The 25,710-nt window shown below is 37.9% G+C and overlaps 1 protein-coding gene across 1 annotated transcript in view; it reads right to left on the bottom strand.

Annotated features, from left to right (window-relative positions):
* lpar1 (lysophosphatidic acid receptor 1) overlaps positions 1-18,965 on the bottom strand; it is a 35,015-nt gene extending 16,050 nt beyond the window's left edge. The window contains exons 1-2 of the mRNA XM_031753291.2: positions 18,520-18,965; positions 1,209-1,964 (exon numbers count right to left, since the gene is read on the bottom strand). Of these exons, the coding sequence (XP_031609151.1) occupies positions 1,209-1,947 (739 nt within the window). The 5' untranslated portion in view covers positions 1,948-1,964; positions 18,520-18,965. The remainder of the gene's footprint in view (positions 1-1,208; positions 1,965-18,519) is intronic.
* Between the last annotated feature and the right edge of the window lie 6,745 nt (positions 18,966-25,710).

The raw sequence follows: 25,710 nt of genomic DNA, 5'->3' as shown, positions 1-25,710 counted from the left end.
GCAATCCTTTGGTATGTTTTGTCTAGGATGCAACACATCCTGCTTCCAGGCCTAAGAAGCCTTTTCCCCCACAATTTTCAACATACTATAAACATAACTGAGTTGGTCTGCTAATTTGTTCTAGTGTTAAATGAAAAAAGAAGAAGAAGGAGTAGAGTCTGATTATTACAGAGTCCTGCAAAGTGTGAAACATATCTCTGCTTAATGCTCACAAAACTGTCAAGACTGCACACGCTGCTTGGGTGACAGGTTAAACAGGCCGAGTTTCATCTGCAGCGTATAAACAGACACCAGAAAAGTTGACCACACTGAAGCACTACAGTAAAAAAAACAAAAAAACAAAACTCAAAAACCTGCTACTGTTCATTGCAACTGTGTTTTTAGTTTTAGTTTGGAAAGCTGGACTGAGGCCTGCTGTATCTGTGAGAGAACTGTAATCTGTTTTTTTAAGCACAGCCTAGATACCTCAGACATCCGTTTGTGTTCTTTATAGGTGAAAATGAAAGTACAGCTGGAGAGTAATTGAGGGTATTTCACAATCCTTACCAAGAAAACAGGACACGCTAGCACTACAAAAATTCTTCAGAACTATAAAAGATGGGATGTGGGATTAATCAAATTTCCTCATAATCCGTTGGTAGTACAGATGCTGTTGTTTACAGACTACCAGAAAAGTTCTTTTGTTTTGTGCACAATTGTAGTGAAGCGTAAAGCCTTAAAGGCACTTGCATGGACATGTACTGAAGCTTTGGTACTTTTGGTACACGCATCTTCTAAAAGAGACATAATCTACTATACTTTAGATCAACAAAACCAAACCACATTATTCAAAGCACTATGTTTATATATTTTTGCTTGCATATATTTAATTATTTTCATCTGCATTTGGCTATTTGGCATCAACAATTTAAAAGTGACTTCATAACTAAAAATCTGAGCATTTTAATAATGATCATGGGGAGCACCACTGACCAATATGAGGTCTACAGTAGTGCTAGGAGGACATTGTGCTTGGATTCAGTGTTGAATGTAACAGCCTCATAGTTAAACTGATTAACACATGCATTGTTTTGCTGCTGCTGACGACTTCAGATGTTGGGTCATTGCTACAAAGACAAATATACAGGTACCGGCATCCTGCTAGAAAGCCTAGTGACTATCAAGAGATCAACAGCTGCAGTACACAGACTGAAAGTGAATGCTCTTACCCAACACAATGACCACAGTCTTCAGAAGGGACATCATGGTATCTCGGTTGCGTCGTGGTCCAGAGCTGTGCCGTGACATCCTCATGGTTCTCTGCCTCACATACACAAAGATGTGGGCATATAGTGTCACCATGACAACAAAAGTCACAAGATTAAACACTGCCCAGAAGACCAAGTAAGAGTTGCTGTAGAGAGGTGCCATGTTGGAGCAAGACTTAATGCTACAGATACAGTTCCAACCTACGCTGGGTATTGCCCCCATGACTATGGACATAGTCCAGATAATGACAATCACAACCACCACGCGCCGGTTGCTCATACGTGTGTGTAACTGCATGCGGAACACGGTGATGTGGCGTTCAATGGCGATGGCAAGCAGGTTGGCTACAGATGCAGTAAGGCTGGTGTCAATCAAGCCCTGACGCAGCAGCCATGTCGAAACAGTCAGACGTTTTGTGTTTGGTCCCGTGTTGAACATCAAGTAGAAGTATGCCAATCCAGCAAAGAAGTCAGCAGCTGCCAGGTTGGCCATCAGGTAGTAAATGGGGAAGTGGAATCTCCTGTTGACGTAGATGGCGATCATTACCAGAAGGTTGGCGAGCATGATGAAAATGCACACAGTGATGCCAAGGCCCATCACCAACCGGCTGTAGGTGTCCCAGTCTTTAGCAAGAGGCTTGCCACTGCGGTTGTAGAAAAAGGTGATGGTCTCATTGTAGTAGCATTGATCCTCATCCATGGTGGTAGTGGTGTTTACTAAAATGAGAAAAGACATGAAATACATGAAATTTTCATACAACACGATCTTTTGATGTATGTTTGAATACCATAGGTTTAATTTCAAAAGGGAGGTTTATTTTTCAGATCCATGGAGCTGAAACAGCAGGCACCACCTCAAATCAAAATCAACACTTTTTTTTGTTTTGTTTTGTTTTGTTTTTAAGAAAAAAAAACAGGCTATATTATGAATTCAGTGCTGTTTAACTTTTTTATTGTTTCCTTTACTTGATCACCTTGTGTAAATCACACCTGTGATGTTAAATCATTACAGAAGGAGCATTAAACTAAACAAAGAAACACTTCCACTGAATGTTCAAGTAGGTAGGTTCAAAAGCATGTGGCATATGTGAGTATTTCAGCTTATCTGATTATCTGATTGCACTGCTGTGTGAGTGACACGTGAATCCTTTTCTCGGGTCTTATCTCGACAGGCTGATACTTACAGAGCTTTTGCTAGAAATTGTTACAAAACAGTAGATGCAGTGTGATTAAAAAGCCTTTTTGTGCTTTAAATGTGAGAATCTGGGCCTATTCATTACAATTTTGATGCAAAGCAATCTAGTATATTAATCTATATCATAAGCATGCTCCATGTTAGTTGTCATCTATAGCAGTCACTATTATCTCATAGAAAACATACATTGTCCATTATACAACCATGTGCAAAACGAAGCTTGTGTTGCTTACAAGTCACAGAAGTTTACAAGTTTACAGAAACATTACACAAAGGTGCTGTGTTTTTTGTGCCTGCAGGCTTGCCTGATATGTGTGAGAAGATGTGTGTGTTTGTATCTCCTGTGTAAAAAAGCCTCAAACATGTTCTTTTTCCATCTGGTTTAGGTTTACGAGTATTTATGCTTAAAAAAATGCTGAGGAGACTGAGAAAATAAGTAGAAACAGCAGCATCATCTCTCTCTCTCTCTGTGTCACACTCACACACACACACACACACACACACACACACACACACACACACACACACACACACACGTGCAAACAATACTCACAGGAGTATATGTGTTTGTAATAAAGCTCAAGTCCCACACAGATGCTGGCTAGTCTCTCTCATGCACCTAAGACCGGAAACAGGACCTCAGGGCATGAGTAGTGTGTTTGTGTGTGTGTGCTAGAGATACAGACACAAGGAAGACTGGAGAAAAATGAGGGGACAACGGATGAAAGAACAAGTATTGGAAGTTTTGGGTCGAAGGCCAGTGCTTTCTTTTTTTTTCTTTCTTTTAAATTTTCTTTTCTTTACCTTCTTCTGTAATCATCCAAATTCTTTGAACCACCTTTTCCTTTTGCAGTGACACACTCTGCCAAAACTTAAGTGCAAACATGAAGAAGCTTTTTGTTTCACCTCCTTAGCTAACTTGCAATTTTGGGAGGAAAAAAAAATATTACAACCTTCACCTCTAAAATAGTCACATGAACAATCAAAAATCATCTTGGGAAATGAAGTAATGTTGAAAGCATTGAAATTTAAGCTTGCCAAAACTATTTGTTCAAATTCTGCAACTCAACTTGGTAATATACATTTCTAAATGTTATATAATGGAGAGCAAAAAACCTGCAGGTCTAATTTTGCTCAAAACTGTGCAATTGTTCCATAGTGACTCATGCATTAAAGCATAAGTTGTTTAAGTGGTGTGTGATACACCTACATTGCTTAGGTGTATATTAGATGTTGCAGTGCACCAATGGCAATTTAAAGGAAGTTGAAATCAGTTAAGCAAATGGTTTTCTGGATTTTATTTAAATTTCATTTTATTTATTTATCTTTATTTTCTTAAAGATCAATAAAGAACTCCAGCTGCAGCCATATTTGCCTGAAGCACCAGTAAAATGTTATTTTGTTTACTAAAATAGCAGTGGTACATTGTATTAGCGGTATTGAATTATAGCTAGTACTGGACTGTTCCAGGCCTACGGGATGTATCTGCTTCTTAATTTCTAAACACTAACCAGACAGCGTTTGAAAGTAGGACCTCCTTTTTCAGACATGGTTATGCTTATTTACCAATGTTTTGTTTTGCTTTTTTAAATAGTCTTGTCTATGTGTAAGCAACGATCATTCCCTGTGTTAATACAGGTCATTTAATACACTTGCGGAGAGGCTTATGAAACTCTTTGGCAACTGATTAACTATGGAACCCTTGGACCTTGGTTCACAGCTGTTTTCACTACATTAACCACCAATATGTAAACTCACGTGGTCCTTTGAGATTGTTTTCCATTGTTATGCTGATGATCTACAATTATTTAGACCAATTTCTGGAGGAAATATTTTTTAACTTTGGTGAAAAGCTGGTTTTAAATCTTAAATATTACTGAACTAAGACATGGATGGACAGGAAAGCATTTATTTATTAAAATCAGACGTATTTTGTCGTTCAAATATGATGAGGTTCTATTTTATGCCTTTGTGGCATCTAGTTTGGATTATTGCATTGCTTTACTATCAGGATACACAAGGAAAGAGGTATTTCTGAACGTGGTTTAGAATGCAGCAGCTTGCAGAGGTTTATAGTATACTGAGTCCAGCGAGCAAAACCATTTTAATGTAATAATGCGCAGTGTCCAGCCCTGTAAGGGAACTGCATTGTTTTTGTTTTTTTGTTTTTGTTTTTTTACATTTATGTTTTTTTAAACCAGGATTCATTTAACCCTCTGGGGTCCACTGATGCGCCAAGGCGTCAAAATCACATGACCAATTTAAGACGACACAGCAACAAGATGCAGCAAACCAGAGTCTCCAACTTGGGCCAAAAGTGCAGACTGGAAACTTTATACCAGTTTTTAAATTGTGTTGATAGGCCACATAAAACCGGAGATATAATAAAAAATACACGCAATGTTTTTTTCTGAGTGTTTTCTTTTTTTGGAGTGGCACAAATAATTTATGTGGCATCTTATTTGATGCAGCACACCTGATTGTTCTGTAAATAGTTTTAAATGGTTGTATAAAAAACGCCTGAGGCCTTGGCTGCATTTTTAGGTAAATAGTACCATATAACTTTGTTGTTTGTACAATTTTTATTTACATTTCAAGTTTTGAAAATGATTCGTTAAACATATTTGTGGTTCTTACAGTAAGAAATATAACTTTTTCTACTCTGATTTTAAGTTTTTTTGTCTGAATTTAGATCAATTGTGCTAATACAGTATGTCAAAATGAAAACATAACTCCAAATTCAGATATGTGAGGTTGTGCTGAAAACAATGAAACCAAACAAGGCAAGATAATATAGAGGTCAAATCAAAAGTAGTCAAAAATGGCCAATTTTACCCTGGACCCCAGAGGGTTAAATAGAAAGCTGTATGGCCTCATTGCAAAAGAGTGTTATTTCGACATGTGAAAATAAAGAACACATCTGTTTTTGAAGCAAACTGCTAAATTTGCAATACTATCCCCTTTCCTGTTTGTAATGGGTGTGTTATTTCCTTTTGGTGTCTGTGGAAGGTTTTTGTTTTTTCTTAAAGAAATGACAGTATCATTCCTGCATCTCATTATTAAGATTTTAATCATTGCTCATGTAAGGCAGTCAGTCAGCAATAAGAAGAAGCATTATGAGGAGCAACTGAATGACAGCAGCAACACAAATTTAAAATAAAGTCACAGGGATGGAGTCTCCATTTACAATGACCACAGCGGATGAAAGCCCATGTCGTCATCTGCAGTTTATGGCCATTAAATGTCTGGAGGGAGCAATCAACGGGGCATTAGATGCCTGAGACAAGTCATCATCACAAGAAAGTGGAGGAAGTGTCAGTGACCTCTCAGTACACATTCCCAACACTTTCATCAGACCTTCGGAGCCTGTGGAGGGAGATCCTGTCATTGTGTATGTGTTTGCATACAACAGTTGATAGCTGAATATTGTACAAGACTATGTAAGAACAAGGACATAGAATGAGGGGAATTTCGTTCTTTTTTTCCTGAACAAAAAATATGTAAAAAAGAACACTGCAGTGACTTATTTTTCAAGAATTTAAATGTGTTTGAGAGCAAGAGAGGAACGTTTGGGAAGTGTGTAGAAGAGAACAAAATGCTCACTGTGCCCAAGTGTGTGTCGACACACTCTTCATGCTTGTTAGCAATGTGTGATAAAGTCTGGCTGTGCGGAGTGAGAGACTCAGTGTGTGTTTTGTGTGTGTAAGTGTCTAACAGGCTATGAAAGGACCACCCTGGAATCCATAGATGTGAGGTCATTACTCAAGGATCAACAGCAAGGCTACATCCGTATATTGTCAATGTACGCCTAACTGACACATGCATAGAGGCTAGTTGTTCATCACCATTACTTATTCACACTACAATAAAGTGCTAAATTGACAATAAATGATGCAGCCTTGCAGGGTGAGATAACTTTTCACCTTTGAAAAATTGAGCTACTAATACTCAATCAGAAAACCACACGGTTCCTAGAATATGCATTCATTACCACATACAATGAATGCTATAGCTTGAAATGAAGTAAACAAAGGACCATAGATTTTTTTTTATTACTATTAAAAGATTTATGGAAATCTTCAACACTTTGCTTTAGGGTAGCTGTAACAGAAACGGGCTCATGGCATTTAAATCTGTTAACACACTTTATGGTATTAGTAGAAAAGCACTGAATCAGGACTGCTATGTCAGCATGTGCTACATAGTAAATTGTTTATCCAGCCCATTCTCATTGCAAGGACATTAAATCTGTCATTTTCTCCAAATTACACACAGGGTATCTTTTCACACGAGTGGCTGTGGACCAGGTTTAGGTAATAGTCACGCAGATCTGTTACATCTGTCAGATACACTAGGCAAATGCCATATTTCAATGTGTTGACTTAATGCTGTGAGCTCAAACACAATCTTTTACCAAATCTAAGTAGCTTTTAGTGTCTGAAGTGAAAAAAGTGAGTTAAAATCAAACAAATCAGTGAAAACCAAGCAAAGCAAAGTTCAAAAAGTCAAAGCTTCCAAACAGGAAGCAAACCACAGTTTCCTGGCAGACAGATCAAGCACTCGGCCTTTGCTTTTACTTTTGAACTACACTAGGCATGAAGACTTTAAAGAAATAATTCTTGGGTGTTGATTTTCTTTAACAGTTTGTGCTAACACAAAACTCTCTTTTTCTTTTCAAGAATTTTTGTCAAGATAAAAGAGATGCACTTAAGATTTAGTCGATTTAGCCATTTTTCTACTGGCCTTTTATATTTACATTTGCAGGAAAATGTAAATTAAATGAAGGTTGTTATCAGGTTGTTACCATTGTTACCAAAAAATACATGTCTCAAGTCATTTGCACTTTGCACTTCATGTTTAGATGCAATCCTCCATATTTGAGGTCCTCAGTACTTGTTGTTTTAGTGTCTAGTCTTGCTTGTTGCAAACAGCTGGCTGTGTCAAATTCTTTCCTTTGACTTTAATAAATATCCGCAGCTTCACATAGCACGCACAGAAAAAAAGCGTCCACTTACAAAATTACAAGTTTAATAACAGCAGACTGGTCAGGATCTGATTCTAAATATTGCTGCTTTGTGCTGTCTTCACATGTGACACACAGATTTGAGATTTATACAGCACAATAATAATGCAGTCCTAATGCTAAACTCCATCTGAGCTGCATCATCTGAAGAACTTACTCATTTTCTAAAGTAAGAATTTGTTCTTGTAACAGAAAATGGAAATTTTACATGTGCTGTCCGACCATACATGGTTCACTCTGATATTTCCTGGGAGAAATACTTGCCTGAAACCTATTCATATATCAGTTTGTCAAATAACAAATATGCAAAAATCATCTTGTTTCTCATCCTTTTGCTACCCATTTGTTTGTGTTATACTTGGTTAATTGCGCTGATCATTATTGAACTGAAGTGGCTGCGAGTTCATAGATGAGCATATTATGATTGGATTATCTGAAGAGCTATCCACTGTAATTTGAGTTCTTATGCATCACTGCCTCGTGCTCATCTGAACAGCTGAGCAAATTTGATACTTTGTTTTGTTTTTTGTTTTGTTTTTTGTTGTTTTTTTTGCTTTGTTGTTGTTGTTTTTAATTGGCTCCAAAACAAATGTTGCTTGTGAATGTGTTTTGCACTTTTTTTAACCACTGTTCTGACAACTGCTGAGATAAACCAACTTCAGTCACTGCCAGACAAGAAGTCCACTAAACACTTAGCAGTAGAGTCTGTTCCCACTCTCTTGAAAATCCTTCATCCAGCCTTCTGGCTGCTGTTATTAAAATGCAGCCCTGAGAGAAATACCTTTAAGAACATCACCCCCAGATATGATGTTATTCTTTCACAGAACAAGAATTTAGTCTGTGTTAACTAATATTTATTTAGACACACGTTGAGACCAATCACTGATCTGGGATTCCATGCTAAGCAACATATAGCCCACGTGGAACTCATGAAAGAGAAGAAAAATTCATACATTGTTTTCACCCATAGTGATCTATAACTCACATGTGCATTAAAGGCTGTATATGAAGTACTGTAGTCTACAAATTGTCTCTTTCTTGAATGAGTCTCACTGATGTAGCATTTCACTGGGAAACTTCTCTTTTTATGGAGAAAAGGATACATCTTCTAGCTTTGGAGTTCAGACAAAAATATGACCATTTGAAGCTTGTTTAAAAGTGAGGTCACACACAAAAAAGCTAATGTTCCAAACAGGATCCCTGCAGTTTATCAGTCTTGTACTGAGGTTTTTAACTTTGAGAAAAAGAATTATTTATTTTCATAAAAAGTCACGAAACATGTAAGAATGATTACAGAGAAGCATAAATTATCAGACAGAGAAAGGGAGTCATTTAGTGCACAGCTGGGGTGAAATCATGATTAAAAAAATGTCTATTTTTGGTACATAAAATGAATCCTGTGGAGCATTTTTCAAATTGTACTTTGATGTGAATGATTTATGAGACACAGGAAACATATGAAAGTGATAAAAAAAAAAGTCTTCTTTGAAGCTTGCAAGGGGTTCATGAGCTAAGGCTCTTCTCTTTATGTTTATTTAAAGCGTACCTCACAGTAGTAAGTGAACACCTACCCTCTTTTCCAATTCCTAACGTTAACAGTGTCAGCTATTAAAATATTATATATACTTGCAACATAAAGTTTGGCTTTTAAGGAAGAGACTTCACTTAGTCTGAGTAAGTTGCTGTTGACCCTTACTTTGCACCTACTGCTAAGCTAACTGGCTGTTTTCCACAGAGTTTGTAGTTTGCATTTTATAAACTACATATTGCCTAAAAATGACTAAAATGGAGGAATTTTATTTCATACTATGTATCACGGTACATGGCATGAATCACTATGCAGCTACCCATATGTTTGAAAATGTACTTCAAATGGGTTCAAAAAGTCTTTTTTTCTACATTTCAATGCATTTTTATCTATAGGAAATATTTGGTTGCAGCTTGATTATTGGGAATTTTAAATGTGTGTATAATCCATGTACAACTCAAGTGAAACCAAAAAGTCTCATAACTTCCCACGGTTCTTCCATCCCTCACCTCCAAATCTCTTTCCTTTTCTCTTTCCACCTCTGTTCTCCCCTCTCCTCTTTGCCCTTTAAACCTCTTCTCTTTTCCCTTGTGCTCATCTTCTGCAATCTTTTTCTTCTCAGATTTCCTCTCCTGTTGCCTGCTTCTTTTCCTCCAGCTCCCTCCTCCCATCTTTGCCAACTCTCCACACAATGTGCCCATTGTTTCCATCTCTCCCACCCCAGAAAGTAGAGACGCTGGGCTTCTACAAGCTAGCATGCACACAAACACTCAGCCACATAGGCTTTCATTCTTTAACTTTATCTTTATCATTACAAACCACAAACACACACACTTGCACATACACTCAAACAGTTGCTGCGTACCGACAGAACTCGGAACAAGGATTGGATTGAGAGCCTGTGTTGAGTCATGAGTGACTGCAGGCGTGACCGGCTGATTCACAGCTCATCAGAGGATGATACCCTTCGAACCACTTCCATCACAGCACACATGGCCCCAAATGGTCATTATACTAGAACAGAACAGAATAGAATAGAATAGAATAGAATAGAATAGAATAGAATAGAACTGTATAGTACACTCTTTGTAGGACTATTAGTGTAATCAAGCACCACAATTGCATAAATAAACCAGAATGCAATTCAGTAGTGAAACACATAACCAACATTGTTGGCTTCCTGTAATAGTCTCTTTAATTTTTGCTTTGTTTATCTCAAAAAGAGCTCTCTGGTAGTGATATGAATGCATTTAGGAAATGTAGGAGCGCCAAACATACACAATATTCTTTAGTGACAAAAACGACGCTAAACAGTGATAGGCTAAATATATCGAGTATACTATGCATAATATTAAACAGAGGTTTCTACCAAAACATTATAATAGTAAAATGAATAAACAAATAGTGCATTTTAAAAGATGAGATATCATATTTCAGGCATTTCAAGGAGCAGCGTTTCATCACACCACCAACAGCAGCACATTGGGAACGGTTAATCCTGGATGCACTGACAAAATAATGTTTCATTTCACCAGGAGAAGGAGTTAACTTCTAAATTACATAGAGAGAGGCGGATTGGTTTCACAGTGGCTTTCGGTTTTTCCAAAGCCACTGACAGCAACTTGTTATTTCTAAATAATGGGCAGAATCATAAATAACATATAAAAGCTGTTTTAATTTGGCTATAAATTCTCACAGGGATCATAGCTTTGGAAAGTCTAGTGACAACCAAAATCCAACTTACTAGTTATTATCTATGTAGTGGCATATAATGCAGCTTTTCATTTTGGAACTGTCATGTAACTCAGATTATTAGCTTTAGGATCTTTCTGATCTGTCCCACATGTTTAGGTAGAGCAAATTTTTATACTAGATGGCATAAAAAAGAGAGTCTGCTATTAAAAATCCTCCTTCTTACAGTGGTTTAAGATATATTTTAAAAAGAAATCATGAAAGAAAGCAAAAGATGTTTAAAATAGATGAATAATTGATGGACGGTTGTGTGAATGCATTTAAAACAGTCTAAAAACCGTTTATAACAAGTGGTTTTATTATGATAACTGAAGTATTTAACAATGACTGGATTAAAAAAAAATTAACAAAACATTCACTACCATATGTATCAGTTTGTTTTTGTTTTTGTGTGGTTTTTTCTGGATTTTATTATTGGGCGTGTTCTCTAATGAAATTGTACTATTAGAGACAGATTCCACAGATTACATCACCGGAGCTCAGATGCAATATGGGATTGCGTCAGTGTGGTCTGCAGAGATTTCAGGGTTTGACTCAAAAGTGTTCTTCAAATTCATCACTTTAATGACCTGGCCTGTCAAAACCATTAATGCGCTGCACTGAATAAAAACAAATGTGTGCATGTCGTCATAATTTAAAATGATAATTGATTTGTGTATATATCTATATCTACATATGCATAAATGCATGTATATGTCTGTATCTTTATCTGTGTATACTCATTGGATACCTCTTTTATTGGATACCACATCCCATTTTGTCTTCCAAACTGCCTTAATCCTTCATGGCTGAGATTCAACAAGGTCCTGGAAACATTCCTCAGAGATTGTTTCCAGGACCTGAGGAATATCCCATTGGGAATATATGTAGGGAATATATCCCATTCCACCGCATCACAAACCATTTGAGTAGAGTAAACTCATTGTCATGTTCAAGAAACCAGTTTGAAATGATTTGAGCTTTGTGGCATGGAGTGTTATCCTACTGGAAGATTGGAAACTCTGGTCTTAAAAGGCTTTAAGAGAAAAGTCTGACCCTAACATTGAAATGATCCAGGGGGAATTCAGACTAGGTAACATTTTTCCAATCTTCTATTGTCCAATTTTGGTAAGCCTTATTTGTATTGTAGCCCTGGTTCCTGTTATAAGCACACAGGATGGACACTTGGTATGGTCTTCTACTGTTGTAGCACATCTGCTTAAAGGTTTGATGTGTTGTGCATTCAGAAATGAGTATCTTCATATCTCAGTTGTAACACAGGGTTATTGGAGTTCCTGTTGCTTTCCTATCAACTCAGTCATCTACCACACACTGGATATTTTCTTTTACTTGGGTCATTTTCTGTAAGCAGTAGAAACACTTGTACGGGAAAATCCCAGTAAATCAGCAATTTCTGAAATGCTCAGACCAACTCATCTGACACCAACAACCACATTCAAAGTCACTTCAGTGACCTTTCTTCCTAATTTTGATGCTCACTTTAGCAGGTTGTCTTGACTATATTGGCATGCCTAAATGCACTGAGTTGCTGCCATCTAATTGGCTGATTAGATACTTCCAGTAACACTAGGAGTAATGTGGGAGTCATTTCAATCAAAATATGTCCTTTAATATCCACAAAAAATATGTAGAGCGTCTTTGTAGAGTTACTGAATTTAGAGGTGCACAACATCTCTAAATGTATATACTTCTTGCCTCTGTGTTGCTACTAAACTGGACAATTGTAATTCATTATAATCAGGATGTTCTAAAAGTTACTTAAAACGCCTCCAGTTAAACCAAAATGCTACAACAAGATTACTACCAGGAACAAAAAAGACAGGTAATATTTCTCATATGGTAGCTTCTCTTCATTGGCTCCCTGTTAAATTCAAAATTCAATTTAAACTCCTTCTGATTACATACAAAGTCTTGAATAATCAGGGCTCCTCATATTCTAAAGACCTCATAGGATTGCATTGTTTTAAAAGAGCATTTCGCTCTTCGACTGCAGGCTTACTTGTGGCTCTGAGAGTTTCTAAAAGTAGAATGTGAGGCAGAGCCTTCGGCTATCAAGCCAGTCTCTGGTGGAACCAGCGCACAGATTGGACTGAGGAGACAGACACTGTCTCTAATTTTAAGATTACGCTTAAAACTTTCCTTTTTGCATTAAGATTATAGGCTGGATCAAGTGACCCTGAACCATTCTTTAGTTATGCTGCTATAGGCTCAGACTGCTGCAAGTTTTCATGTAATTCACAGTGATGCACTTCTTCTCCACTCACCTTTTTTCAATCCCCGAAAGTTTATATACAGATGCAGCATGTCATTACAGTTTGTCTCCTCTCTCAGTGCTTTGTCCTGATTCCCTATGCTCCATTTCACTTTTCTCTTCTCTTTCTTCTTTCCTCTTTCATGGCAGAGGGCTGACTCTCCTGATTGGGCTGGAGGTTTTACTTTAGTTTTAGTACTTGATCATAGGGGGTCAGATGATTGTTGGGGGTTTTCTCAAATACTTCAGAGCATTTACCTTGGGGCAATTCAACTGAATTTAATTACTGTGTCCTTACCATAATTTGGCTGAATGAAGCATTGAAGTAAGAGCAATCTGTCTGAATTTTGAATTATACTACTTTAAAATGCTATGTAACATCTGAAAAAAGGGTTAGTGTCATTGTTTCACTTCAAAAAGAGCGTGCTGGAGTACAGAACCAAATAATCATACTAATACAGTACCCACAGAAAGAGCCATGATTTGTGCTGGGTTGAAAAATAATTTCCTCATTATGGTGTTTCTTAGTTCCTCTTTCTTTCATGCATGACTGACACCTTTGAGAGGATTTTAACCCTCTTCTGCCTCAAAGCCACACATGATCTGTTGCAAGGAAGTTAATGAGTGGTCATTAGGGAAATAAGTGGTAAGTGCAGGATCTATGTCTTGAACCATGTTACCATGAGAGCCACTGAATGTGTTTATCTCTAACTGATGTGGTCCAGTGTCTGGCAGCACCAGCCTACAGTACAGCACCATTGTGGGTTGAGCTCCTGACAATGTAAACATCACAGGGATGAACACTTGACTTTTGGTCACACTGACCATTATCCTTTTACCCCCTTAAAGCCTGCCTCTCAATAAAGAAGAACTTGTAAGTAAAGTGGTAACATACTGTGACTGTTCCATATTTTGGAGTGCCAAAACATGCACTGTATGCATGTAAATACACATCTGCCCTTTGTGCACGCGATTGTGTATTCTAACCTAATTCATGTAATCTTCCTGAGTAAGTATGGGGTCCATTTTCTTTAAATCTGTTAGCACTAACTAAACTGTGTAATGAAACCTTAGACGACAGCATAATAATATGTACACACTGATAGTTGTGAGCGGTTTGTGTATAGATTTATCAAACTGTGCAAATCTACTTTCTTTAAATATTTATGTATGTTTCCAACATGCCATGGCGATATCTGAAGTTTGTTTGGAATATACAGTAACTACATTAATATCAAATATATTTACTTCCCTAAACAGCATTCATTGTGTATCACTCGTAGCTACGCAACCACAGTAGCGTTAATCTGACAGCTGTCAGTTTCCTGTCAAAACCGCAATTTATTTTTTCCATTTATCTGAGGTAAAAAATGAGTGGTAAAGGTAGAAGATGGCAACAAAGCTCCGTGTGGATAAACAGAAGAAATGTCTACATACGTTGAGAAAAACACACGACTGCCTCCAAATAAGTAGTTATGAGCAAATTCTATCAAAGTCTATCTATTAAAAGCCAACGGCAATGTTTTCAGAAGATGAGATATGAACAATAAAGCACAAATCAAAAACCACTGTGAATGCCAAACGCTATCTCACGCTGAAGCTGAAATGTTGCTTTGTACAACACCGTTTGGCTGTACAGAAAAAAAAAGATTACAGCAATTTGTCACGAGCTTTGGTCAACTTTAAAAATCATATATCTCCAGTTCTGCATAGCAGGCCTCTTCAAAAATGGACAAACCCTCCCAGTACTTGTATGGACCAGCTATAATTACTTGATCCCAGAACCAAGAACAAGCTGAAGTTTGAGAGATATTTTCAGATATTGTCTGAAATGTGATATGTTATAATGTTATTGACAGTAGCTGATAATAAAATGTATCACAACTACTGTATTCATTTGAGATTTAAGGTCCTTATTGCATCATTTTTAAATTTTGGTTAATTAAGTTCATTATGTGGAATTCCATTTAGCTTACTGTTGTTTTGGGTTCTTTTTTTAAATGTTTTTGGCTGCTACAACACAGTAATGACTCAACTGTTGGACTTTTCTAATCTAATCTTACCTAACATAAATGTGATACAAGGCACTGAACGCTAAAGATGTGCAAAGGTCAAAGACTGTGCAGACACTGAGGAGCATAATATCTGTAATTCATGTTAATAAGAATACATGTGTATGTAAGAAAAAGTCAAGATAACTTCAGAGAGAGTATTAGTGATTCTAAAACCATTTATAACTATTTGTTCTATCTTGTGTATATTTTTTATAGCTGTGAACAGGTCAAAGGCTAGTTTGAATTACTTCCCTGTTTAAATGGCCCTTGAAGAAATTTATTTTCTGCAGCAACTGCTCACTAAATGGGACTCTGCTACCTGCATGAATGTGGAAACAATCTGGACCTAAGGAATAAGAACGGGTGGAATGCATTTCCTTAGAATAGGGGGAGGAGAAATCAGGGTTCCAGTAATCACAACACAGATGTTTCAAGGACCCAGTCTTTTGACGGATGTCAAAGCTCACGAGGGGAAACATAAAACAGTCATCTTCAGGGGAGACAGTAAGTCTTTGCAATGGGAGTTCTGTTTAGTTTGATAAAAGAGGTCAGAAGTCAAAAGAATCAACTTCTCTGGAATGACTTTCAGATGAGTATGTTTCTGTAACCCCATCAAATCTATCAACAACAACTTTGAGGGCTAAGAACCTGAGGTGCCTCTCTGAGCCTCTGCGAGCCTCTTTACTTTGCTTTACCCATATTTTAAGTGCACTTGACTAGTAAATAAAACTTGGTTGTGATCTATATATATCTAAATCCATATATACACAAAGTATCATTCAGTTTTTTAATACAAGGGCATCATAAGTCTTTTACACTTTTTATCTGCTTTTTCTGCTTGTTGTATAACACTATCATCTCTCACTTTCTCTCTCCATGAGTTATGTCTTAATTTTACAACACTCTACAGTAGCTGTGTAAGTTGTAAAATGTTGCACTATATGAATTTGGATTGTGTGTCACAGAGTGTTGCAGCTACTTGAAAATGTTATTTTTGTTACTATAAGATGATGCTAAATGAAAAAAGTGCCGTTATTTGCAATTGTTTTTTTTAAATAAGTACGTGAGAATGACTGAAATAAGCTATATCGAGAGTGAACAAACTGACCTAGTTCAGTAAATAAGAATTACGTGGCTCACTGCACTACTGAAGAAGAATTTCCCAGAAAATAATGTGAGATTTTGTATATATGACTATAATCGAACCACTGTGCTTGTTGGATTGATCTCCTGTTTCTTAGTTTTTTTATGATCAGATTAAAATTGGTGTTAAAATTAAACCTAACTTATCCACACTATCCATCAAATAAGTAAATAAAACTAAATCGATATTCAACAAACTATTAAAGACAAATCTTTCATTCTGGTTACTTAAGGCTGTAAGAAATGTTGAGAATGTAGAATCCATGATTAAAGTCGCTTCAAAGTCATTTGAAATCTCTCTTCAGGAGTGCTAATGGTCCTATCACTCTCTGGAGCATCAAAGACCCCCTGAGACCTGTGACAGCGGGTGGTAGGTAAGCAGTGGTCTCACTCTCTCTTGTGAATACACAAATAAACACACCCACTCAGACACAGAGACACCATTTGAGTCCCAAATTACTGTTAATCAGGAAACATCAAAAGGGAGTGACAGCATGTATCAAGCACCTTTTTTCCCTTACAGAAGACCTTCTCAATCAGTTCAAATTGACTTTGATGACAGAAACTCTGCGGTCTTATCACATATCTTGGGTGCGTGTGGAAACTTTGATTAAAAAAAGGAAGGTCATGAACTTAATAAACTGTTAATAAACTGTTCTGGTCAAGTTTCAAGGTTTTTGGTGGGTGTATAACATTCTTCAAAACAATAATAGTACTTTAGAAGGAATAGGCATATAATGAGCAAACTGCCAATAACAGGAACTAAAATGAGCCAGTAAAAAGCATCACATCAGCAACACAGCTGTGAAGTCTTTTGTCACTTTCCAAGCAAGAACACAGCCAACTGTGTTTATTTGAATGCATGACTCAGGCTAAGGTAACAGAAATCCATCCCTGAGGTCTGCGGAGATTGATGACAAACCAGATGTAAGTGGCTCAAAAGAGCTCTTTCAGGAAACATAAAAGTACTCAGTTATGCCTTTTTATCTCTTGTAGAGATGTGAAATGGTTCATCTTCAAATGGAAATTTGCCACGGGGAGTTTTGACTAAGAAAACTCAAGGAAGGACAGAACTCAATGGCTTTATTTCACCCTATATCATCAAGAGCATCTTAACTCAGCTTAATTGTTGGGCAAGTTAAAGTTTGAGCAAACCTGTTCTAAATTAAATCCCACGGGTCTCAAGGGACATTCAGATTTTTCCATTAAGAGAGTTTCACAGTGCCAATAACAGAAACAGAGCTTTTAAGATGTGCTTTTATCCGATAACAGTCACCAAGGTCCCCACAAGAGCTGTTTCATGTACATTTATCTCCAGTTTGTTATGCATGACTTATTATGACTAACCAACAAACAACACAGCATCAGAACCTGCCAGATGAAAAAAAAACAAGCATTCCATCCCAGTTGGTCTTAAGATGTTGGAATTATTGCTCCTTTTAACTTTTAGACTATAAGTTGGACCTCTGAGCTATCAGTCTCTGCCATAACAGGTGAAGCCTGTCTACCCTAAATCCATACAGTTAAGGGGAATGTTCGAGGAATGACTAAATCACTTTGTTTCCCAAAGGTGTTACTAAAGTCTGCTAAAATTGTAACAGTTACAGTTGATTTTTAGAGCTTGAGTAGGGTGGATTGACTCCTGCCGGCAGAAGACAGAGTCAAGGCGTTTTCTTTGGAAAGACGCCAGCACCACAAGAAATGCTTCAACATGCTGCTGGTGGTTTGGTCATCCGTAGTACTCACACTGACAGCACAAGTGTTTTCTCTTGAATAACTGATGCTGGTTAGAATGAGTTTACATTTTATTTTGGGGAGGAAGACGCAGAGATTCGATAAAGAAATCTAAAATAAGATCATAACGAGATCAGCGTGGAAAATCTAAACAGATGTCAGCCTTTATAAACTCCTACACCCAACGCCCATTTATTTTTTTCCTCTCACTCCCATCTACAAGTGTTGTTCCAATCCCAGAGTTTGATAAAGAGCCCAGTTCTGGCGCAACAAGTCCTTCATTCCAGCCGCGTCCCTGTTCTCACATCCTCTATAGACGCACAACTGCGCGTCTCCCGTTGAAATAACGGTGCGCTGAGGGGCTTCAGGCATCTGCTAATACCATCAAAGCCTTTATCTGAACTGACTGCTCTATCGCCACGTCTACGTGGCAGGTATACTTTTGATTATGAAAAGATGCCCACTCTTAGGCATATGTGCATAGTAAGACACAGCGGTCCACATAAACCTATACATGTACCCCCCTCTATGTAACAAATGTTAAATTGTGGGGAAATCTCTCAACAGTGAGGATAAGATATCAAATACTTACAGTGTCCTGCATGCAGTGAGAGCAGTGGGTAGGTGGTTTAGCTTACTCCCTGACTGGTTCCTGGATGTCCAACTCAAGTTTGATCCGGAGTGTCTAAAATTCCTCCAACAGACAACTCATACAGACTCTGCCTGCGCAACTCTGAAGTCAAAGCCGCAGCGGTGTAATATAAGATTTAAAATCCAACATGCAGCCAGGTAACCCTTTCATTTTATGTCCGTGCAGGGAAAAAAAGCGAAAGATCGGTCAAATTTTCCCACCGCTACGTCCCGATTTTGTTTGTTTTTTGGCTTTGTTTCTTGTTTTGTTTTTTTCAAAAGTGCAAGTTGTTTTAATTTTCTCCCCAGATGTCGAAGCTTTTGCGCTCTCTGCTTCGTCTCCGTGCCCCTCTGCGCTGGCGCGGCTCTCTCCTTCTCTCTCTCTCTCTCTCCCCCTCTCTGTCTCTCTGACCGACAGACTGCCACACAGACTGCACAGGACGGGACCTTTGTCTGCATGTGACGTCACTCACACGCACAAGCACACACGCTGAGAGAAATGCCATATCTTTTATCAAGACAGGACGGGCATACGTTCACAAAACAAGCAAACGCAAACAGACTTCATGCACATTGCAATTTCATTTAGAGAACAGGATGACACACAGTTACAGCTAAAACCTGCAAACACGGTGATGGCTGCACACTGAAATACAGTGCACAGAATACACAAGCAGCTTTAATACAGCTGAGTGCGTCACAGAGCACTGTCTGCTCCATTCCCACAGCTTACACTAAGGACTTTCTTGAAAGGTCCCTCTCCAAGTGCAAGCAATCTATACCCCAAAACACCATAACCGGAGCTTTTTCTTTGTGTCTTGATCTCGACAGATCAAAGTGAACTTTATATTTTGCTAACTAACACCTACTTAAAAAAACAGAAGCTCTCTTTCGCCAGGATGCTATCACAAGTTGTTCCTCTTTAGTGAGCCAGAAAGCTAAACAAGTAGAGTGAATATTCATTAGATGGTGAAAAAATTATGTCTATTTGTCTGAAATCCCTATGAATAACTGCATTTCATTTGAAATAGGGCTTCATGAGTTATACTAGAAAATCAATAAGTTGTTCAGTTTGCACTGCATGCATAGTGGTGTATTGACCTTGACCCCCTTATGCTATGAAAGTAATTTCTATAGACAGATTCTGTATATGAATCTGTAGGTGGGCTGTTTGGTACCAGGAGTTTTGTGGTATCCAAGCTTTACTTGTAGGCCAAGTAAACATGTCCATGGCAAAAGAGGGATTGCACATGCCAAAAACTAATCTTGTAAACATTTGCTATTGCTTGAAGATTTTTTTTTTTTTTTTTGACTGGCAGATGGAACAGGAAGTGTATGTCTGTCAGCTAAAGTGTAACTGAAGATTTAGACTAAAGGCTGAAATCTATGCCTCGGGTACATTGCAACTGCAAACCCCTCTCATACCCTACAACATAGTCGTGACCTGGCGTGCACCCTTCTAGAAAAGTAACTACACATTCTAGCAATGCAATCATAGTGGCAATACAAGGAATCACAAAGGTCAGCAAATTTACAGAGGGATGATGCCAATACTATCAGAACAGATGTGAGGAAATGTACAAATAAGTAAAATAATGTGTGAGAGAAATATGTCTGTCTTTGAAAGCCACAGTCCTCCACAAAGTCCTGGTATTTTGTATTGTGGTTGGCATTGCATGTAAAACACGACACAGCTACAAGCTAATTAGCACATAATGTACCACATACAACCATAAAGGATGGTAATGATGCAGACCACCTATGTAGGTTATGTGACTTCCTTGCAGAAGTCTAAATCAGGCATAAGGCCAGAATTGCTTGCCTCCAGGGGCTACATTAGCATGTAGCTAATAGGTTACACGATAACACCTATTGCAGCTCATTGAGGGGTTTAAGTACTGCTTCTGATGACTAAGAGTCACACTTCTGACACACTCACCAAAGCCTGATGGACAGTTTCACACCATTAAAAAAAAAACACAGTGAACACGCCCATGTTGCTATAAACTAAATGTGATCCTGCAGTTTTGGAATTTTGGGAAGAACCAAAACCACAGGGAAAAGAAGGTGTCTAATTTGATATATCAAATCTGCATAAATGTGTTATGTTTTTTCTAAAAGGTGTGGCATCCTAACTCAATAAACCCTGAGCCTGCCCTTGAATTTAGTGTATGTGAAACTTTATTGGCAATAAGTGCTGTTATTTTCTCACTTAAGCTATCATGTAAAAATGCTAGCCTATAGAAAGATGTAAATGTCCTCCTACAAAATACATTTTTTGTAGTATTCCCTGTCAAGAATTGTTCTTTATCCCTGCGTACCTAATTGGAAACACATTTTTTTTTCCTGGTAACTTGTTAAGAAAGAGACAGGAAGGGAGGGGTGGAGTGATGCAGAGAGAGAAAAAGGCTTGAGACCGAGGGACTCAAAGACATATTGTATTCCTTGCCAATTAACCCTCCACATAGAAATATTTCCTTCTGTCTGCCTGTGCGTGTGTCCAAGTGAAGTTAAACCTTCTCATCTGAAGTTCCATGACTTTGAAAAAGTGCTTGGCAGGGACAGTTATGTCTGCCAGCTTCACGCCATCTGTGAACACTTAGCGAGGTGTTTGCAGTAAACCAACCATCGAGGCTGAGGAATGAAATCAAGCGTTAAAGTTACACACATTGAACTATAAGTCATTTTCTCATTTGTTTCATTTAGTTAAATATGTCAATTACATTTAATAATATGTAGCAGAAATTTCCAAGCAAAGCAAAATAATGCAGCTTTTATTTTTTCACAAATTGTGCTGGTAGCAACACTCAGAGATTATACAGAGCAAAACTGGAAGCAGGCTACAGGCCAGATTAAGCATAGCTTCAGAATTTGTTGAAAAATCAGAAATAACAATTAAAAATTGAACTTTCCTTTGGTTGCTCTTCTAATCCCATGTAGCGGAATATTTCTGTATCAAGCATATATCTTGCAGTACCAAATGACACCATCTGTGAGACAATAGCTACTTTTAGCTGCTCCTGTGCCACAAGGGGTTGCCACACCAGATAGCTCTGAACACATGCCCAAAGGGGATTTGTACGGTGGCCCTGAGAGGTCAAATGTAGTGCAACTTAAGAAAACACCAGCAAATAGAAAAATGCTGAGTAAAGCACAATAGAAATATAGGGTGTATTAAAAAGAATCATCCAATTTCAAAGTGTAATTCTGTAGCTGTTCACTGGTAATGATCAAAAACGTACCCTTAGAAAGGGGTGATTCATGAGTTTCACACTGTTAGAAGGACAGGAGTCGTGAGTTTCACGTGGTTGCTGGTAGGTAGTATAACATCACCAGAGGATGCAGTAACTCCAGACAAAAGTATGGGACGATGCAAAAGCTTAAAAAAATCACAAAACAAAACAGAAGTGTTTTTGTGGCAATAATAATTCGATGGAACAGCTGTGGAAGTGACAAGCTAACTGTAATAGCAAACATGTTCTTACAGTATACAAACACACGTTACCCTGCATCTTTTTCTCCCTCACAACACTGATGAATCCTCCACTTGTTTTACGTTTCAGTGCAGTTCTTAGCATTTTTTAGTTACTGTAACTTCCATAACTTTATGTGTGGAAACATGTTAATGTGACCCCAGAAACACTTACTTTGTGTTTTGTGAGATGCTTCTGTTAAATTTCTATTATGTTTTCTTTAATTCCATTGCATGTTTTTTAATTTATTTATTATTGCTGTTATGTTTTATGTGCTTTTGCAGTGTTTTTCTATTTGCTGATTCTTCAGTCACAGTGTGTTTGACCTCTCAGGGCAACCTTAGATTTATATCTCCAGCTGGAGTCAAACCAGTGACCTTTTGCTTGACAAGTAAATGTGTGCACCACTACACTGTTATAGACACCATTTATGACACAATACATGTTGAAAAAGAAAAAGAAACTTGTATGATTGTCCTCCAGTCAGTGAGAGTGTTTTCTAAAATGTCTGTGCCCGCTTTACAATTTGTAAAGGTTTTATTAAACACAAAAACTACTACTTCAAGGTTAACAAAATAAAACAGCTAAAAATTTCAGAATTTGTTCCAGTGTTCAAAGTCTAGTCAAATACACTCACCAACCACTTCAGTCGGTATATGTTTAACTACTCGATAGCAGAAATATCTAATCAGACAATCATATGGCAGCAACCAAGTGCATTTAGGCATTTAGACATGGTACAGACAATAGGATATCAAATCAAATCATCTCAAACTAAGGTCTCTGGTTTGTCTCTCTGCGTCACCACATCTAAAAGAAACAGAGCACCTTTGAGAGGTGGTGGAATGGGAGATTCATGTAATGGATGCACTGCAAATCTGCAGCAGTTGTGTGACGTTATCAAGCCAACATTGACCAATATCCCAGAGGAATGTTTCTTGGCACGGTGGGTATCAAAGCTCTCTGGAGTGAATTCGTCACCTCTCCTTTTGACCTTCCTGAAAAGCTGATCCCAACATTAAGGAAATATGAAAATGTATCACATTTTTCAACATTCAGGAGCTCAAGATTATTTATCAAGATTATCTGCCACTATAGTTGTTTGTTCTAATATTCCATCTATGTAATCTGGCCCATATATATATACCATACCTATACCATAATAAAGTGAAGAAATGAAAGAAAAGAAAGATCCAAATAAAAAAATACTCATAATTATGTTTCCAAGATATGAAAGGCAGTAATATGATGTATTTTAAGCAGTTCCTGGCACACTTAGGAGTGAAAGAGGAATGAACCACAATGAACCTAGTGATGGGGGAAATCCGTTTGCTTTGAGTGATTTGTCAAAACGGTTGCATAACCACTATGCTACATTTGTGCTCTTGTTGTAACAGAAGACCCTCTATTTCACACAAGTTTAACAGACCAAATTTAAACTATGGTGTCCCACAATGGAAAGCAAACATCTGCAAGTTGGCCAAAGGAGAATCCCACCTACTGTACACAGTGAAGTCTCAGGTCTACATGGCTGCAAGCAAATGAATGCCTGTTTGTAGCCTATATATGCTTCTTATATGGGACTCAGTATTCCCTTTAAGCCATGCTCAAAGCTTGGATTCTTTATTCTCCAGCTACAACCATCAAGTATTTTCAGTCAAGTCAAAAAGAAGTTATGTGAGGATAAAGAGCCAATAGTTCATATCTTGTCACTCAGTCTATAACATATCTGTATGGAGAAAGGAGATCTGCAGGATCTGTGCCCACTGTTTTGGCAATGCCTGGAATGGGCTGTGTCCTAAAAGTATTTCTCACAGTTGTGTATGTTTGGGTCATTTATTTTCGGTATATGTGCATTAATCCAACCTAGAAACACCCAAATATTAAAACAACAACAAAAAAATCTTTTACTTAACACACACAGTATGTATCAGAAAACTCATAAGCCTGCCCAGAAGACTTGTTTTTATGTGCGACACCCACAGACCCATCTGGTAGCCTTTACTGAAATGTTTTTTTGTAAATAGAACCAACATAATTGTAGGAATTCAAGAGAAGAGCAGAGGTTACAAAGTACCTTGTGTCTGAAGTCACTAGAAGCATGGACAAGTCACATATTGGGAGAAATAGGCACATCACTTACTCTTCATGATGTCTTCCTACTGCCAAAAGAGCACACGTGAATTTTTACTCACTTTGGAGTTACGCACTCTTGGGCACTCTTAAGTGGGGGAAAAAATGGAGATAAGACACGAGTCAAAATAGTTGGCATATGTTTCCAGGAAGGTGAGTCCAGAAAAAAACTGATTTGAACTGCTGTTCAAAAGTTATTAAGGATGTTTCAAAAGAACTGCATTATGATAATGGGATTAAAGGAAACATCGAAAGTTCAACAACCCTGAGATGGAGCAGATTTAAGCTAAACTCAGTATATTTCAATATGAACGGTTAGACTTTGCACTTTAGCTCTCCAGCAGGTAGGACTAAAAATGTAATTGTAGTGTATGCTTCATTATGTAGCCTCTCAGTTAAGGCTTAACCACAAGACAGAGAACGCAGAGGAGGCACAAATAGTGCCAGATGGCAGTACCCTTCATGTTTTTGTGGATTTCAACCGTTTTACAAGATATCCGGTCACAGCAGACTTGTATCTCCAAATGCATCTGAAACTTTAATTTTTTCTGTGATATAGATGTTTTTTTTAATGTTGTTATACTGTATTATCAATATTCAGTTCATTAGATTCCAAATGTTGTACTAAGAAGAACATAATAAAATCAAGCTTACACACACACACAAAAGGCCACAAATAAGAGATTATACATACAGCTCTCACTTTGGGTTAAAAACCAAAGAGTAAAATGGGTTTTAAGATGCAATTTTAAAAGATGGAGGCCGAGGGCAAGCCTAGCATGTAAGTGCGACTCATTTTGCAGTTTAATGGCTATGGTTCTCTTATTTTGTCTTCAAGGTAAGAAGAAGTAACAGGTCAGTGAACCAAGTGACCTTGAGGAGACATAAGGTGTTAAGAGGTCAGCAAGACTCATTAAGCAAAAACATACAATAAAATAGTAAAATTCAATCCTAAAACAAACAAGAAGCCAATGAAGGGAGGCCAAAACAGGCATGTAGCAGCATTTTGGATCTATTGTATGTATGAGACAGAGGCCTGATTTACACTAACATAAATGGCATAGTCGTGATATGTATAACCCTCTTGAAATTTTTTGACAATGAATAGTACTTGACCTTAAAAAGAAGTATTAATAGTAAAAGCAATATTTTAAAACACTTTGTTTATTCTTTTTTAAAATAACTTTCATCAGGTGAAGGCCTCCAGCTCGCATTGGAACGGTTCGCAGCCGAGTGTGAAGCAGCGGGAATGAGGATCAGCACCTCCAAATCTGAGGCCATGGTTCTCAGCCGGAAAAGGGTGGAGTGCCCACTCCGGGTCGGGGATGAGTTCCTGCCCCAAGTGGAGGAGTTCAAGTATCTCGGGGTCTTGTTCGCGAGTGATGGGAGAAGGGAGCCGGAGATCGACAGACGGATTGGTGCTGCGGCTGCAGTGATGCGGACGCTGCACCGGTCCGTCGTGGTGAAGAGGGAGCTGAGTGTAAAAGCGAAGCTCTCAATTTACCGGTCGATCTCGTCCCTACCCTCACCTATGGCCACGAGCTGTG

Source organism: Oreochromis aureus, linkage group 7 (genome assembly GCF_013358895.1).
Source record: "Oreochromis aureus strain Israel breed Guangdong linkage group 7, ZZ_aureus, whole genome shotgun sequence".
NCBI classification, from domain to species: Eukaryota; Metazoa; Chordata; class Actinopteri; order Cichliformes; family Cichlidae; genus Oreochromis; species Oreochromis aureus.
Note: the sequence above shows the minus strand (reverse complement) of the source record. Positions and strands in the feature narration are given on the sequence as shown.